General features: G+C 49.1%; 1 protein-coding gene across 1 annotated transcript in view; it reads right to left on the minus strand.

The window, feature by feature from the left end:
- Zan (zonadhesin) overlaps window positions 1-13023 on the minus strand; it is a 36533-nt gene that overhangs the window by 2369 nt on the left and 21141 nt on the right. The window contains exons 25-40 of the mRNA XM_046427107.2: window positions 12876-12987; window positions 12468-12562; window positions 11931-12107; window positions 10266-10471; window positions 9954-10098; window positions 8877-9127; window positions 8613-8777; window positions 8303-8427; window positions 7586-8007; window positions 3265-3476; window positions 2318-2456; window positions 1680-1930; window positions 1344-1479; window positions 978-1149; window positions 548-721; window positions 178-317 (exon numbers count right to left, since the gene is read on the minus strand). Of these exons, the coding sequence (XP_046283063.2) occupies window positions 178-317; window positions 548-721; window positions 978-1149; window positions 1344-1479; window positions 1680-1930; window positions 2318-2456; window positions 3265-3476; window positions 7586-8007; window positions 8303-8427; window positions 8613-8777; window positions 8877-9127; window positions 9954-10098; window positions 10266-10471; window positions 11931-12107; window positions 12468-12562; window positions 12876-12987 (2922 nt within the window). The remainder of the gene's footprint in view (window positions 1-177; window positions 318-547; window positions 722-977; window positions 1150-1343; window positions 1480-1679; window positions 1931-2317; window positions 2457-3264; window positions 3477-7585; window positions 8008-8302; window positions 8428-8612; window positions 8778-8876; window positions 9128-9953; window positions 10099-10265; window positions 10472-11930; window positions 12108-12467; window positions 12563-12875; window positions 12988-13023) is intronic.

The following is a 13023-nucleotide window of genomic DNA, read 5'->3' on the forward strand; positions in this document are numbered from 1 at the left end:
CTGGGGGGTGGGAAAGGGTCAGGTGGAAAAGACAGCTGCTTTCAGCTTGCTGAGAACTGAGGGGCAGAGGAACCAAGACAGGAAGCCCGAGGTGAGGACTGTGGTAGGCGAAGGGTCGGGCAGGGAATGGCTGGCAGAGGAGTCAAGGTCAGCTGCCAGGCAGGGGCAGTGCCTCACCACAGCGGGTGTGGTCCCGCCAGCTGGTTAGGCTGGCGCCCGCCTCTTGACAAGTGATGGCGTACCCGCTGAAAACCTGGCAGCGCAGCTCCTCTTGGTCATTGGGGTCCTGGGCTGTACACAGATCAACCACACAGTGCCTGGAGTCGAGAGGGAGGGGAGAGGGGGCTGTCACAGACAGGGAGGCAAGGACCCCTGCAGAAGAGGGCTTGAAGCCCCTCACAGAAGACATTGGGCAGTGTCAAGGGAGGGTCACCAAGAAGTGAGGCCACAGGGAGAAGGAAGGGAGGCGAGGTCAGACAGCAGGACCCAGTGAAAGGCTGGAGCAGGAACTGAGGCCATGCTTGCAAGTCCTGGGCCCTTGACTCACTCCTGGAAAGGCTCTGGGGCCACAGTCTGGTGACAGGCAGCAAAGGGACCCTCGGGGTCCACCAGTACACTACAGGCCTGGGTGCTATTGATGAGTGCCAGCTGCTCCAAGCTGCAGGCCAACCCTAGGGAGCTGGAATCTGCTTGTTGTCTCTCTTCCTCCTTGCTTATGGCCCTGGAAGGGAGAAGCCAAGGACCAGGTGAGGCCCTGGAAGAAGGTGAACTTGGGGAGGAACAACTGGGGACAGAGGCTAAGGGAAGGGCAGGACCCACTGGGATTTCCATTGAGCAGGTGCCCGCCCCTCAATGTCAGTACGAGGAGAAGTGGTAGAAGGTGAAGTAGTGAGGCCTCTGTCCACTAGAACTGAAAACCAGAATGTGAGGGTAGCAGCCATAGTCAGAACCTGGTCCTCCTGAGCCCCAGCACTCACCTTGGGGAACGTGAGAGGGGCTCATCCGCATTTGCCTCCCAGCTGTTGCCAAAGACATAGAGGTTCTGGGTGAGCCTGCCATCCGGCAGTATGAACTCATTGGTGCGGTTCCCGTCATAGTTCCCACACATGCCACGCACCAGCCCCTGGTACATGCTGGGCAGGGTGATCACTGTGGGAGCAAGAGGGTGCCCTGCAGTGAGCCCCCCATGCTGGCCCCCCACCTCCTCCTGGGTCCCCAACTTGAGCTGGGGGCCCCATTCCCAGGCAAGGCTTCTCTCCTCACGATGAGCCCGTTTATGCAGGGCATTCTCACCCCTACCCCAGAACTGTGCCCTCCGCTCTCTGTCCCCCTCTCTCTGGTACCTGCGTTGATCCTTGCACCACCACCCAAGCTGACGACCAGCTCAAAGTCGGTGATCAGAAAGAGCCGCTGGCCCTGCATGGTGACCTGCAGGTGCTCATTGGGACTGTAGGGGTAGGCCATCTTCTGGTTGTTGACCTGGGGGGGAGGAAAGGTGGACAGGCACTGCGGGGCATGTTGGAGCAAGCTTGCCCTCTGCTGCTCTGGCCTGTGCCTGGCTTTGCCCATATTCTCCCTCTCTCTGTACGTCATTCAGTGGTTCAATCATCCAGGAACCTCCCAGAAGCAGGGTGCCTTCTTCACCAGCTTTAGGTGGTCTCAGCCTGACTCCTACTAACCAGAAGCGTCAGTCCAGCCTGGAACTGGACTTTATAGCCATAGACGAAGGTGATCACTTCATGCAAGAAGATCAGGCCCGGGGCCGAGGAATACACCTTGTTACGTCCCTCCACAACCAGCTTCTCCAGCCCTTCAGGGAGCTTGTCCACTGTCTTTACCAGGATGTAGGTCATGCGACCCTGGAAGAGGTAGCTGAACCTATCAAATGTGCGGTAATGGGGGTCCCCGTAGATGGAGCATTGATCCGATTCTGCCAAGAAAGGCAAACACTGAGAAGGGACCCTACCCAGATATGAGTCCTGGGAATCCCTCCTACCATGGCACCTCCTGTCACCTCTCTCTTGGGCCCTGGGCTCCCTGGATACTTGACCTTCAACTTCTTCCCTCTCTAGCTCCATTGCAACCTTCATCTGGATCTTCTCACCCTCCTCTCTCTTTTTGACCTTAATGTAGGGGGTCCTGAGAGGATCTATAACTTGCCTGTGACCAGAGTTGGCAGAAGCCAGGCCTCCTGATCCTATTGCCCACCCCGTGACTACCGTGCTTGGCACCTTATCCAGGCTAAGTTCCTGCTTGGCCCCTCACTCCTCCTGGGTCCCAGGTGCACCCCTTTCCCCCTTCCCCAGCAGCTCCCTACTGTCAGGGACACAATTGTTGATTCCTTCCTTGTGTTGGCAGTGAGACTGAGCGGGACAGCGGAAGGTCTTGCACCGAATGCTTCCTCCTACGCAGGAACAAGTCTGCGTACAGCCTGTGGAGATCCAGGTCTTGCCTATCTGTAGAAACCACCAGAAAAGAAAAAAAGGGAGGAGGGAAGGGTGAGTTCTCCTCCTCTCACTCCTTCAGTCTAAGCCCACTGTCTCAAGAGCTCACAGTCAGCCTCTGTATCTATGGGTTGGATCCAACCAGACTTGGATAGAAATATTTGAAAAAAAAATTGCATTTGCGCCAAATTTGTCATTATTCCCTAAAGAATATGGCATGACAATATTTACATGACATTAACATTATATATACTAGCTATTACATGTTGTCTAGAGATGATGTAAACTCTACAAGAAAGATGTGCAAATGTTCTATGCAAATACTATGCTATTTTATGGAAGGGACTTGAATGTCCACAGATTTTGGTATCGTTGGGAGTCCTGGATCAATTGTTCTCATGGATATACAGGAACTAATGCATTAACCCTGGGGAGAAGCAGTTACAGTGCCATTTGGATCTTTATGTCCCTATATCTTCCCCAAAGGCATTGTTCTTGTTGTCTTACGTATGCTCTTCAGGACCCATTTTACAGAAGAGAAAACTGAGGCATCAGAGGTCATCTGACTCATCATAGGTCTAAACAGGATTCAAACACAGATCATCCCACACAAAGGCCATGCTCTTTCTGCTATAAACTTCTGTGCCCAGTTGTATGGATTCCTTACCTCCCAAACCCAAACCATATTCCACCTGCCTTCACACTCCGGGGCCAGCCACAGAGACAAGGATGCCCTAGGCTGAGAGGCTGAGGAAAGAAAAAGTACAATCCTCAAGGTTTGTGACCCCCCCACACACTCCCATTTCCTCAGCCCACTCACAGGAATGGTGCCACCCTGGGCGTCCTTGCAGCTACAACTACTTTTGGGCATACAGTTGTCCCCATTCAGCACATAGCCGGACTGACAGAGGCAACCTTCAGCGCAGCTGGAAGGGCCTCTGCTATTCTTGCAGTGGCCATCCGGGTTCAAGCAGGAAGATGGGCAGGAGGGAAGGCAGTTACTGTAGCTGGAATGGGCCGGGCACTCCAGAGCTGTAGGGTGGAAAAGAGACTTGGGTAAGTGGAAGGGACCAGAGGTTGTCTAAGAGGTCAGGGCCTCTAGAAACCAGGCTAGGGGTAATGACCAACAAGGCTTGGGGTTTCTCTCCTTATTCATTCATCAAACATTTACTGAGTGTGGGTTGTATGCCAGGACCTGAGGGGAAAAAAAGTTAGAAGCACTCCTCCAGGCTGTGCAAGGGCCTGGGTTCTATGCCCAGCACCATTAAAGTCAAAGAATGGCTCTCCGGAGTCTGTGTGGGAGACTGAGGTCCCCCGCAATAGCAGCACAACCTTGATGTGCATGGTATGTATGTGACTAGCAGATGTGTACCAGGCATATTGGTGGCATAGAGCAGGGAGGTATCAACTCTGTCAGGGAGCTCAAGAAAGGACTCTAGAAGAAAGTGTGAACAAAGGGAAATGTATACCATGTTCATGGACAGGAAGAGCCAGCAACATGCAGATGTCATTTCTCCCCCAGTGAATTTATAAATTTAATGTGACCCCAATAAAAAAGACCAACCAGGTTGTGTGTGTACGTTTGTGTAGACAAAGTGGTTTTAAAACTGAGATAAAGATACAAGCAAACTGAAAAAAAAAAAAAAGAATAAGCAAACTAGAAAGGCCAGGAAAACTTTTTTTTCTTTGTGTGTGTGTGTGTGTGTGTGTGTGTGTGTGTGTGAGGATCATGGGGATTGAACCCAGGTATGCTTTACTACTGAGTCACATCCCAGTCTTTTTATTTTTTTTAAGACAGGGTCTCACTAAGTTGCTTAGGGCCTCAACACATTGCCTAGGTTGACCTTAAACTTGTGATCTTCCCATCTCTGCCTCCGAGTCCCTAGGATTACAGGAGTGCACCTCTGTGCCCTGTACCAGGACAACTTTTAAATAGCAATGATTAGTGAAGGTCCCTACCCAAAATTAAAACACATTTTAGATTCCCAATGATCACAGCATGTTACTGGTACATGAAGATACAGATGAACCTTTGAAGCAAGAGATAAAATATACAACTGGGCATGATGGTGCACACTGTAATCCCAATGACTTGGGAAACTGATTACAAGTTTAAAGCCAGCCTCAGCAACTTAGTGAGGCCCTAAGCAGCTTAATTAGACCCTGTCTCAACATAAAAAAATAAAAATAAAAAGGGCTGGGGATGTGGCACACCTGTGTTCTATCCCCAGTAGCAAAATTAATGAATAAAATTTAAAAATTTAAAAACCAGATACAGATCCAAGCATATATGAAAATTTAGTATTTGATAAATTGTAGCATCTCAGTTGGCAGGGAAAGCTAGTCTAGTTATTTAATAGTGCAGAAACAACTTGTTAGCCTTCTGGAAAAAATTAAACAAAGTTGCCATATCTCATTCTACATGCCAGGCTAATTCCTCATGGGTCAAAAATTTAAACATAAAAAAGAAACCATAAAAATCCTAGAGCACAGCATGAGCCAAAAAAATTTTTAAAATCTAACTTTGGTGGGGACAGCATCTGTAACAAAGGTCTCAGATACAGAAACCATGAAACAGGGATTAATATTTTTTAGGGTTGGGGATGTAGCTTCATGGTAAAGTGCTCCTCTAGCATGTGCAAGACCCTGGATTCAATCCCTAGCACCACAAGAAAGAAAAAAAAAAAACTTCAATTCCATAAAAATATTTTTTCTTCTGCATGGCAAGAAAAGTAAAAAAGATTTTTTAAAAAGGAACTGGAAAAAAATTTGTGTAACTTGGAGCACTAATAAAGGGCTACCTTCCATAATAGATAAAGGACTTCTCTAAAATAGTTTGATAAAGACCAACAACTTAGTGGGAAAATTGGAATGAACAAGATCAGAGAGCTTATAGGAAGGGAAATTCAATTGGCTCTTAAACATATGAAAGAATGTACAGTCTTGCTCACAATAAGAAAAATGCAAGTTAAGGTTCATTATTTTTCACATATTAGATTGTCAAGAATCCAAAAGGTTGGTGGCACACTGGCTTGGTGAGGATAGAGGGAGTGGAGACAGGCACTCTCGTTTATTGCTTGTGGAAATGTAAATTCTTCAACTCCTTGGGAAGGCCATTGGCAACACCTCTCCAAAGTACAAATGCATACAGTTCTGGTCCCAACAATTCTAGTTCCAGGAATTTTTCTTACACATAGAGTCACATACATAGAACACCATACGTGTGTTATTCCCCGGCAACACTGATTGCAAAAGCAAAATGGTGGGAACAACCAGAAAGTCCCTCAAAGAAGAGCAATTAGATAAATTAGGACAGGGCTGAGGGTGTGGCTCAGTGGTATAGAGCTTGCCGAGCAAGTGTGAGGTACTGGGTTCCATCCCCAGGACTGCAAAAAGAAAATACTATATGATAGTCAGGTGCAGTGGCGTAGACCTGTAATCCAAGTGACTTGTGAGGCTGAGGGAGGATGATTGAAAGTTCGAGACCAGCCTCAGCAATTTAGTAAGACACTGTCTCAAGATAAAAAAAAAAAAAGGACTTGGAATATAGATCAGTAGTAAAGCACCCCTGGGTTCAATCCTCAGTACCAAAAAAAAAAAAAAAAGAAAAAAGAAAACAAGAAGGAAAAAAGAAAAAAGAAATACCTATATAATAATAGACTATTATGCAGCTGCAGAAGGTAATGAGGAAGCTCTTTACATACATGACATGGAAAGATCTCTAGATTATCAAAAATAAAGTACAAATTACTGCAACTAGTATGGTACTATATATAAGACAAAAGGAGAAAATGAGGTATAATAATTTGAATTTGTTTATACAGTAAAAGGTCTTTGGAAAAATACTGAGATGTGAACTGATCCCACAGGGTCAGGGAGTGGTGAGACTTCTCTCTGGGTATCTGTTTTTGTTTGTTCATTTTTGAAACAGGATCTTACTATGTTGTCCAGGCTGGAATCAAAACTCATGGGCTCAAGGGATCCTCCTGCCCGTGTCTCAAGTGCTCGGACTACTGGTATGTACCACCATGCCTAATACTTTAAAGGTGTGTGTGTGTTTGTGTGTGTTGCCTGGAACAGTGGTACACCCTGTAATCCCAGTGATTTGGGAGGTTGAGGTAGGAGGATCACAAGTTCAATGCTAGGCTAATCACTTATTGAGACCCTGTTTCAAAACCAAAAGGGGGGCTGGGGTTGTGGCTCAGCGGTAGAGCACTCGCCTTGCCCATGTGAGACCCTGGGTTCAATCCTCAGCACCACATAAAAATAAATAAGTGAAATAAAGGTACTGTGTCCAACTACAATTAAAAAAAAATAAATATAAAAAACACACAAAAAAAACCAAAAACCAAAAACCAAAAAGGGCTGGGGATGTAGGTCAGTGGTAAAGTGCCCTGGGTTCAATCTCCAGCACCATAAAAACATAAACAAAAAAAAAATATATGGGAGGATGTGTGCAGGTTATACACAAATACTATGCCATTTTATATAAAGGAACTGAAGCATCCTCAGATTTTGGTATTCAGAGGGGTCCTGAAACCAATCCATCTCCTGTGCATACCAGAGAATAACTGTACTTACTAAAAAAAGTAATGAATTGCTGCTTTAAATTTCAGAGGGTTCTTCTTTTAGATAGTGGTGATGGTTGTACAATTTTACAAAGATACTAAAAGAACACTTTAAAAGTGTTGAATATCATGCTATATGAATAAGCTCAGTTATAATTACTGTTTTTACAGAGCTACAGAAGATGCCCAGCCTCCAGAGGGTGAAAAGACAGATCCTTCCAGACACCTGAGTGTGTGAAAAAACAGGCCTGTGTGGGAAGGGAGTTGGAGAGAAGGGAGAGGCCAGGATGGTGGTCTCGGACACCACTGTGCCATGCTTGGACTTAACCCTGCAGCAGGAGAGTAGTCACACTTCCTTTGCTTGGGAAAATGTCATCAGTAAAGGAGCCGAAAAGCAGCTGCTCTGATACGAGGGCCTCTGGTTGGGAGGGGACTGTAACCAGTCCTTGTCAGAGATGACAAGTTCAGAAGTAGGTCAGGAGCAATCAGAGGGAGCATGAGGGAGCTCTAAGGAACAGGAGGGGAGAAACAGGGTGTGGGAGCAGACTAGGGGTGACAGAAGGGGATACTTACGGCAAAAGCTGCTGTTCCTCCAGATGGGGGGCTTGAGCCCCTGGGTCTTGCAGGCGGCCCCAAAGTCCTGGAAAACCAGGCAGAGGGCTCCCGTCAGGATTCCAGAGTCACAGAACTTGTCCCTACAGAGCTGCAGGTAGGGCTGGATGTCCACCCGGGCAGCACACTGGGCCCAGGCAGGGGCCTCAAGGGCTGCTTGGCAATTTCTCTGGGCTGTTTGGAAGTCGACTTGCTTGCAAAGGGCTTTCACTTTGCCCTTGGATTCCTCCTTGTGGCCCTGGCTTTCCGTTCTGTGGCCCTCCTTGTGGCCCTCGCTTTCCGTCCTGTGTTCCTCCTTGTGGCCCTCGCTTTCCGTTTTGGGTTCCTCCTTGTTGCCTTGACTTTCCACTTTGTTCTGAGGTTGCTCTGAGGGCTTCTGGCAACTGGGAAGGGAAAAAAATGGATCAACAGAGGGGCAACCACTACCCTCTCTGTGAAGATGATGATCTGGCACTCCCAATGCACCTGAGAGAGTCTCTGGGACTCCCAAGCCTCCCAGCTTTCTAAGGGAACATTGCTGCATTTCCCCAAATAGGTTCCGGCAGCCTGTGAGACTCAGCAAGTACCCCCCCCTCCAAATCACACACATGAAGGAACATTCTGGTCTCCCTATCGCAGGCTGGCCTTGCAGGGTCTGGTTAAGACCATTTTCTGAAAATGGTCTTAGGGAACAATTACGTTTGCTCAATGCCTTTGTCCGTCCAGCTGTTCATGAACTCAGAGTTGTTCTGGGCAAACTCTTCACTGGGCATCATGTGCTCGTCGTCCACCTCACCATTGAAGTTGCCACACACACCGCACACCTGGGCGGGCAGAGGGCTTTTCAGTGCAGGGGAAGCTTAAGGGGAGTTTTCTCTGGAGCATCCTGCCCAGAAAACCACAGAGAGGTGCAGTGGGCAGCCCTCCTCCTACTGGCCACTGATCTCTCGTGGGGGATGGGGATGTTGCTCCCCCGCTCCCCACCAACAAGGTCAGGCCATACCCTCACCTTGTCATAATAGGCTACAGGGACTTTGACCTCTAAGAACTGGTTGCCATCAAAACGGACTTGTAGTCCATTATCAACATCGACGAGGGTGTTGGTGCCACTAGAAGTGATGCTGACCCCAGGGATCTGGGATGTGGCAGGAAGTGTAATTGTTGCATCATTGATCTGAAGAGGAGGGTGGCACCTGTGAGTGGGAGGAAGGACCAGAGTCCCCTCCCCAGAGCTTGCTCCTCCTTCTGGGTCATATCATCGTGCCCAGCTCACCAGCACTTGGTGTTTCTTTTTCAGGATGATCTTAGAATTGAAGATGTTGATGTAGAGCTCAGGGAAGGAGATGGGACTGGTACTGTCTTGTTGGTTATAACTCTTGGCACTGATCTTGAAGAAAGGTAGGTTCATGTTGGGGTGGCACACTTTGACTAAGACTTGAGTGCAGATGTCCACAATGGCTTTATGGCTAACGCCATCAAAGCTCACAAACTGGGAACCCCCTGAGACCCGGCACACGCCCACATCTGGAGGGAAAGAGAGGTGGTTGAGACATCACCCCATCTCTGATAAGAACACTGTCCCAAGGGAAATGATCCTGTACTCTTCCTGCCTGGGAAGGCCAGGGAGCCCCAAGAAGGAAGGAGGACTTTGTTCAAGAAAAAAATCAAGGCCCAAGGCCCCAGACTGGTATGACTCTTTGAGGTAGAGGGGAGTGTAATTCTACCAGGAAGGGACTTATTATATGTAACCCAAGTTCACGGCTGCTGCAGGAGAACATAGTTGCTTTGTTAGAATGTTTGTTCCCCAGAATTCATGCATTGGAAACTTAACTTCCAAAGTCATATGCTAGTGGTATTTGGAGGTGGTGCTTGATGCTACCCTGAGATGCTGCAGAGTCCCCACCAGCAAGAAGGCCCTCTCCAGATGCAGCCCTTCAAATTTGGACTTCCCAGCCTCCAAAATAAGAAGTGCATTTCCTGGGTGGGGTGTAGCTCAGTGGTAGAGCTCTTGGTTAGCATGGGCAAGACCCTGCATTCCATCCCCAGCACCAAAAGAAGGGAAGGCAGGAAATAAGACATTTCTTTTCTTTATAAATTATCTAGACTCCTGCATTCTGACATAATAGAAAATGGGTAACAGGTTACCTGTTTTCTGTTGCTATATCAGAATGCAGGGAACTGAAGCCCGAGATGCCCTTCTAGGCAGTGGGAAGACCATCTATCCTCAGAAGAGCCAAGAACTATTTGGTAGAGTTGAGCTGTGAATGTGAACCTGAATGCTACAGGGGCAGGTAGGGAGAATGTGGAGGGAGTGGGGGAACTGCTCTAGGTATCATGCTGGCCCTCCTACCTGAGGCCCTGCAGCGAAACAGCCCATCCAGGGCCCTGCAGGTCTGCTGGGACTTGCAGGTGGTCTTCTGGCAGGTAATGTTGTTTTGGATGGAGCAGGTGCAGAGGGTGGTGCAGGTGTTCTCCAGGTACCAGCTCTCCCCCAACTGTGGGGCATGGGGGTTGGCACAGCCAGCAGAAATCTGGAAGCTGGAGATAGGGGAGTGCACCCCACCCCTGGGACACTTTCTGCCTTTGCTTGCCACCTGTCCTGAGCTTTTTCTGGGCCACCCCACCCTCTGCTTTGTGGAAACAGGCAGGATTGGCCTCTCACCGTGTGGTAGAAGCCCTTTGAGTCAGTGCAGCCACACAGGCTGAGAGGCACACAGGACGTCCCACTCAGGATGAAGTCTCCGTGGCACTCACAACCCTCCACACAGGGCATAGAAGGGCACTTCATGGGGATCCTCAGGCTAAGGCAGGTGGCTGGGCAGGGGCTGGTACAGTAGTTATAGTGACTGCCAGAAGGACACCGCATAGCTACGAAGGACATGAGTGTTAGGAAAAGAGTGGCATTTACAGCTTCCAGCCTTGGAGCACTGGGAGTCCCTGGGACTATCTGTTGACAGATACACAGACCCACAAGCCAAGTGGCCTATCCACAGGAGAGAAATAAGCCAGGTACCAAGACACCCACTGCATGATTCCTTCGATGTGGAGATCCTAAAGGAGCTCAATTCATAGAGACAGGAAGCCGAATTGTGGTTGCCAGGGGCAAGAAAAGAATGGGCAGCTGTTTAGTGTGGTCTGAATTTCAGCTGGGGAGAACCAGCTCTGGAAATGGCTGCCCACCAGCATGAATGTTCTGCATTACACACTTCAAAAGTGTTACAATGAGGCTGAGGGTGTGGCTCAGTGGTAGAGTGCCAGCCCAGCGTGCAACAGGCCCTGGGTTCCATTCTCAGCAACACAAAAGAAAAAACAAAAAAGGCCAAAATAGTAAATTTTATGTTATGTACATTTTCTCACAATTTTTTTTTGGAGGGGTGGGGGTACCAGAGATTGAACTCAGGGGCACTCAACCACTGAGCCCCATCCCCAGCCCTATTTTGTATTTTATTTAGAGACAGGGTCTCATTGAGTTGCTCAGCAACTTTTCTTTTGCTGAGGACTGGCTTTGAACTTGAGATCCTCCTGCCTCAGCCTCCAGAGCTACTGGGATTTCAGGCCTGCACACCACATGTATGGCTGGCTTCAATTTTTTTTTTTTTTTAAGAACTTTTCTGAAAGAAAGAAAGAAAGAAAGAAAGAAAGGGAACAGAGCTTGTAATCCCAGCTACTGGGAAGGCTGAGGCAGGAAGATCACAAGTTCAAGGCCAGCCTGGGCAATTCAGTGAGACCCTGTTTCAAAATAAAATGAAAAAGGCTGGGGGTGTAGCTGAGTGGTAGAGAACTCACCTAGCCTGTAGGAAGCCCTGAATTCAATCCCCAGTACCATAAGAAGGGAGAAAGAAGGGGGGGAAAGAAAAGAAAGGGAAGAGCCCAGGGAAAAAGGAAGGAGGCTGTTTCCACTGGATAATTTCTTTTTTTCTTTCTTTCTTTTTTTTTGGTACCAAGGATTGAACCCAGGGGTGCTTAACCACTGAGCCACATCCCCAGCTCTTTTTTTTACATTTTTATTTAGAAACAGGGTTTCACTAAGTTGCTTAGGGCCTCATTAAGTTGCTGAGGCTGGCTTTGAATTTGGTGTTCCTCCTGCCTCAAGCCTCTAGAGCCACTGGGATTACAGGTGTGTGCCACCACACTTGGCAAGGCAGAAATTTTTCATGAGAAGAGAGTCAGATGCAGGAGGCTCCGGTGCTGGGCTGGAGAGGTGGAGTGGACCACAGAGGAAGGCTCCAGGTGGGCGGGAGTGCTCTTTGCAGGTCAAAAGGCAGAGTGTGGGGGAGAGGGAGATCAGGGTGTGGGGGCTGTGGGAGCAGGTGGTAAGGTCACTCACGGCAGAAACTGCTGTTGCGCCAGGCAAGGGCATGGCCAGCCAGAGCACACAGGGACGCATAGGCCTGCAGGGAGTGGCACAGGGCCACAGTGCTGCCCTTGGTCCCACACTGGCCATACACACAACTGTAGAAGCTGGCCTGCGGGGGCACCACGTCGTGGCACATGGAGAAGGGCCCTGGAGGAAGACACAAGGTGGGGAGAGCAGAGGGTGAGCCTGGGGAACGAGTAGGACCTGTGTCTTCTGCGGGGCTCACTGGACATTCCTTTCCATCAAAACCTGGGTTTATTGGGAAATACTGGCTAAGACACAGAAGGGGTCTGGTCAGCCTTGGCTCCGAAGGGGGTGATGCTGGCCAGGCCACCTGTGCTTCCAGACTCCAGTGTTTCTGATCTTACTCTGGTTTCTTGCCACCTGTGCTTCCGGACTCCAGTGTTTCTGATCTTACTCTGGTTTCTTGCCTTATAGTCTTCCTCCTCGGTGTCCAGCCCCTGGGGTGGAGAGGAGGGCAAAGGGCCAGCAGGGGGTGTGTCTTACCCTGAGGGTCCACCAAGATGGCACAGCTCTTATTCCAGCTGTCCGACGTGCTGTTATATTGGCAGTTGGAGGATATGCCACCCCTCAGGAAGCAGCTGAATAAAGGGAGGAAAGGACAGACACTCAGGACTGAGAAAATGTCCTCCAAACTGAAGCACATGTGAATGAGAAACAGGAAGAGGCTCAGGAGAAGAGAATTACATGGCACCCTCAAGAAGGCCAAGAGCTACAGCAGGAAGGAATAAGGCAAGCTGGCCAGGAGGACTTCCTAAGAGGAGAAATGGAGCGGTGTCAGGGCAGGCAGGACAGCACAGAGGGAACAGGGATACCCAGGGGACAAAGGCCTCCAGGAGGCCTTCTGAGGTTTTCCCCCAGTATCAGCACCCCTGCCCCCGGCCCCATACTCACCCGGGTTCTGAGTCATCTGAGTGCTTCCAGGAGGCCCCCAGATACACCGAGCTGCCTATGGGCTTCTTATCTGGGCGTAGGTTGTCATCTAGGCTGTTGTTGTTGTAGTTCCCTGAAGGAAGAGGCAGTTAGCGGAGGCAACAGAGGC

The sequence above is a fragment of the Marmota monax genome, unplaced genomic scaffold, assembly GCF_021218885.2.
Source record: "Marmota monax isolate L192 unplaced genomic scaffold, Marmota_monax_Labrador192_F-V1.1 WCK01_AAM20220418_F8-fsc00341, whole genome shotgun sequence".
Classification (NCBI taxonomy): Eukaryota; Metazoa; Chordata; class Mammalia; order Rodentia; family Sciuridae; genus Marmota; species Marmota monax.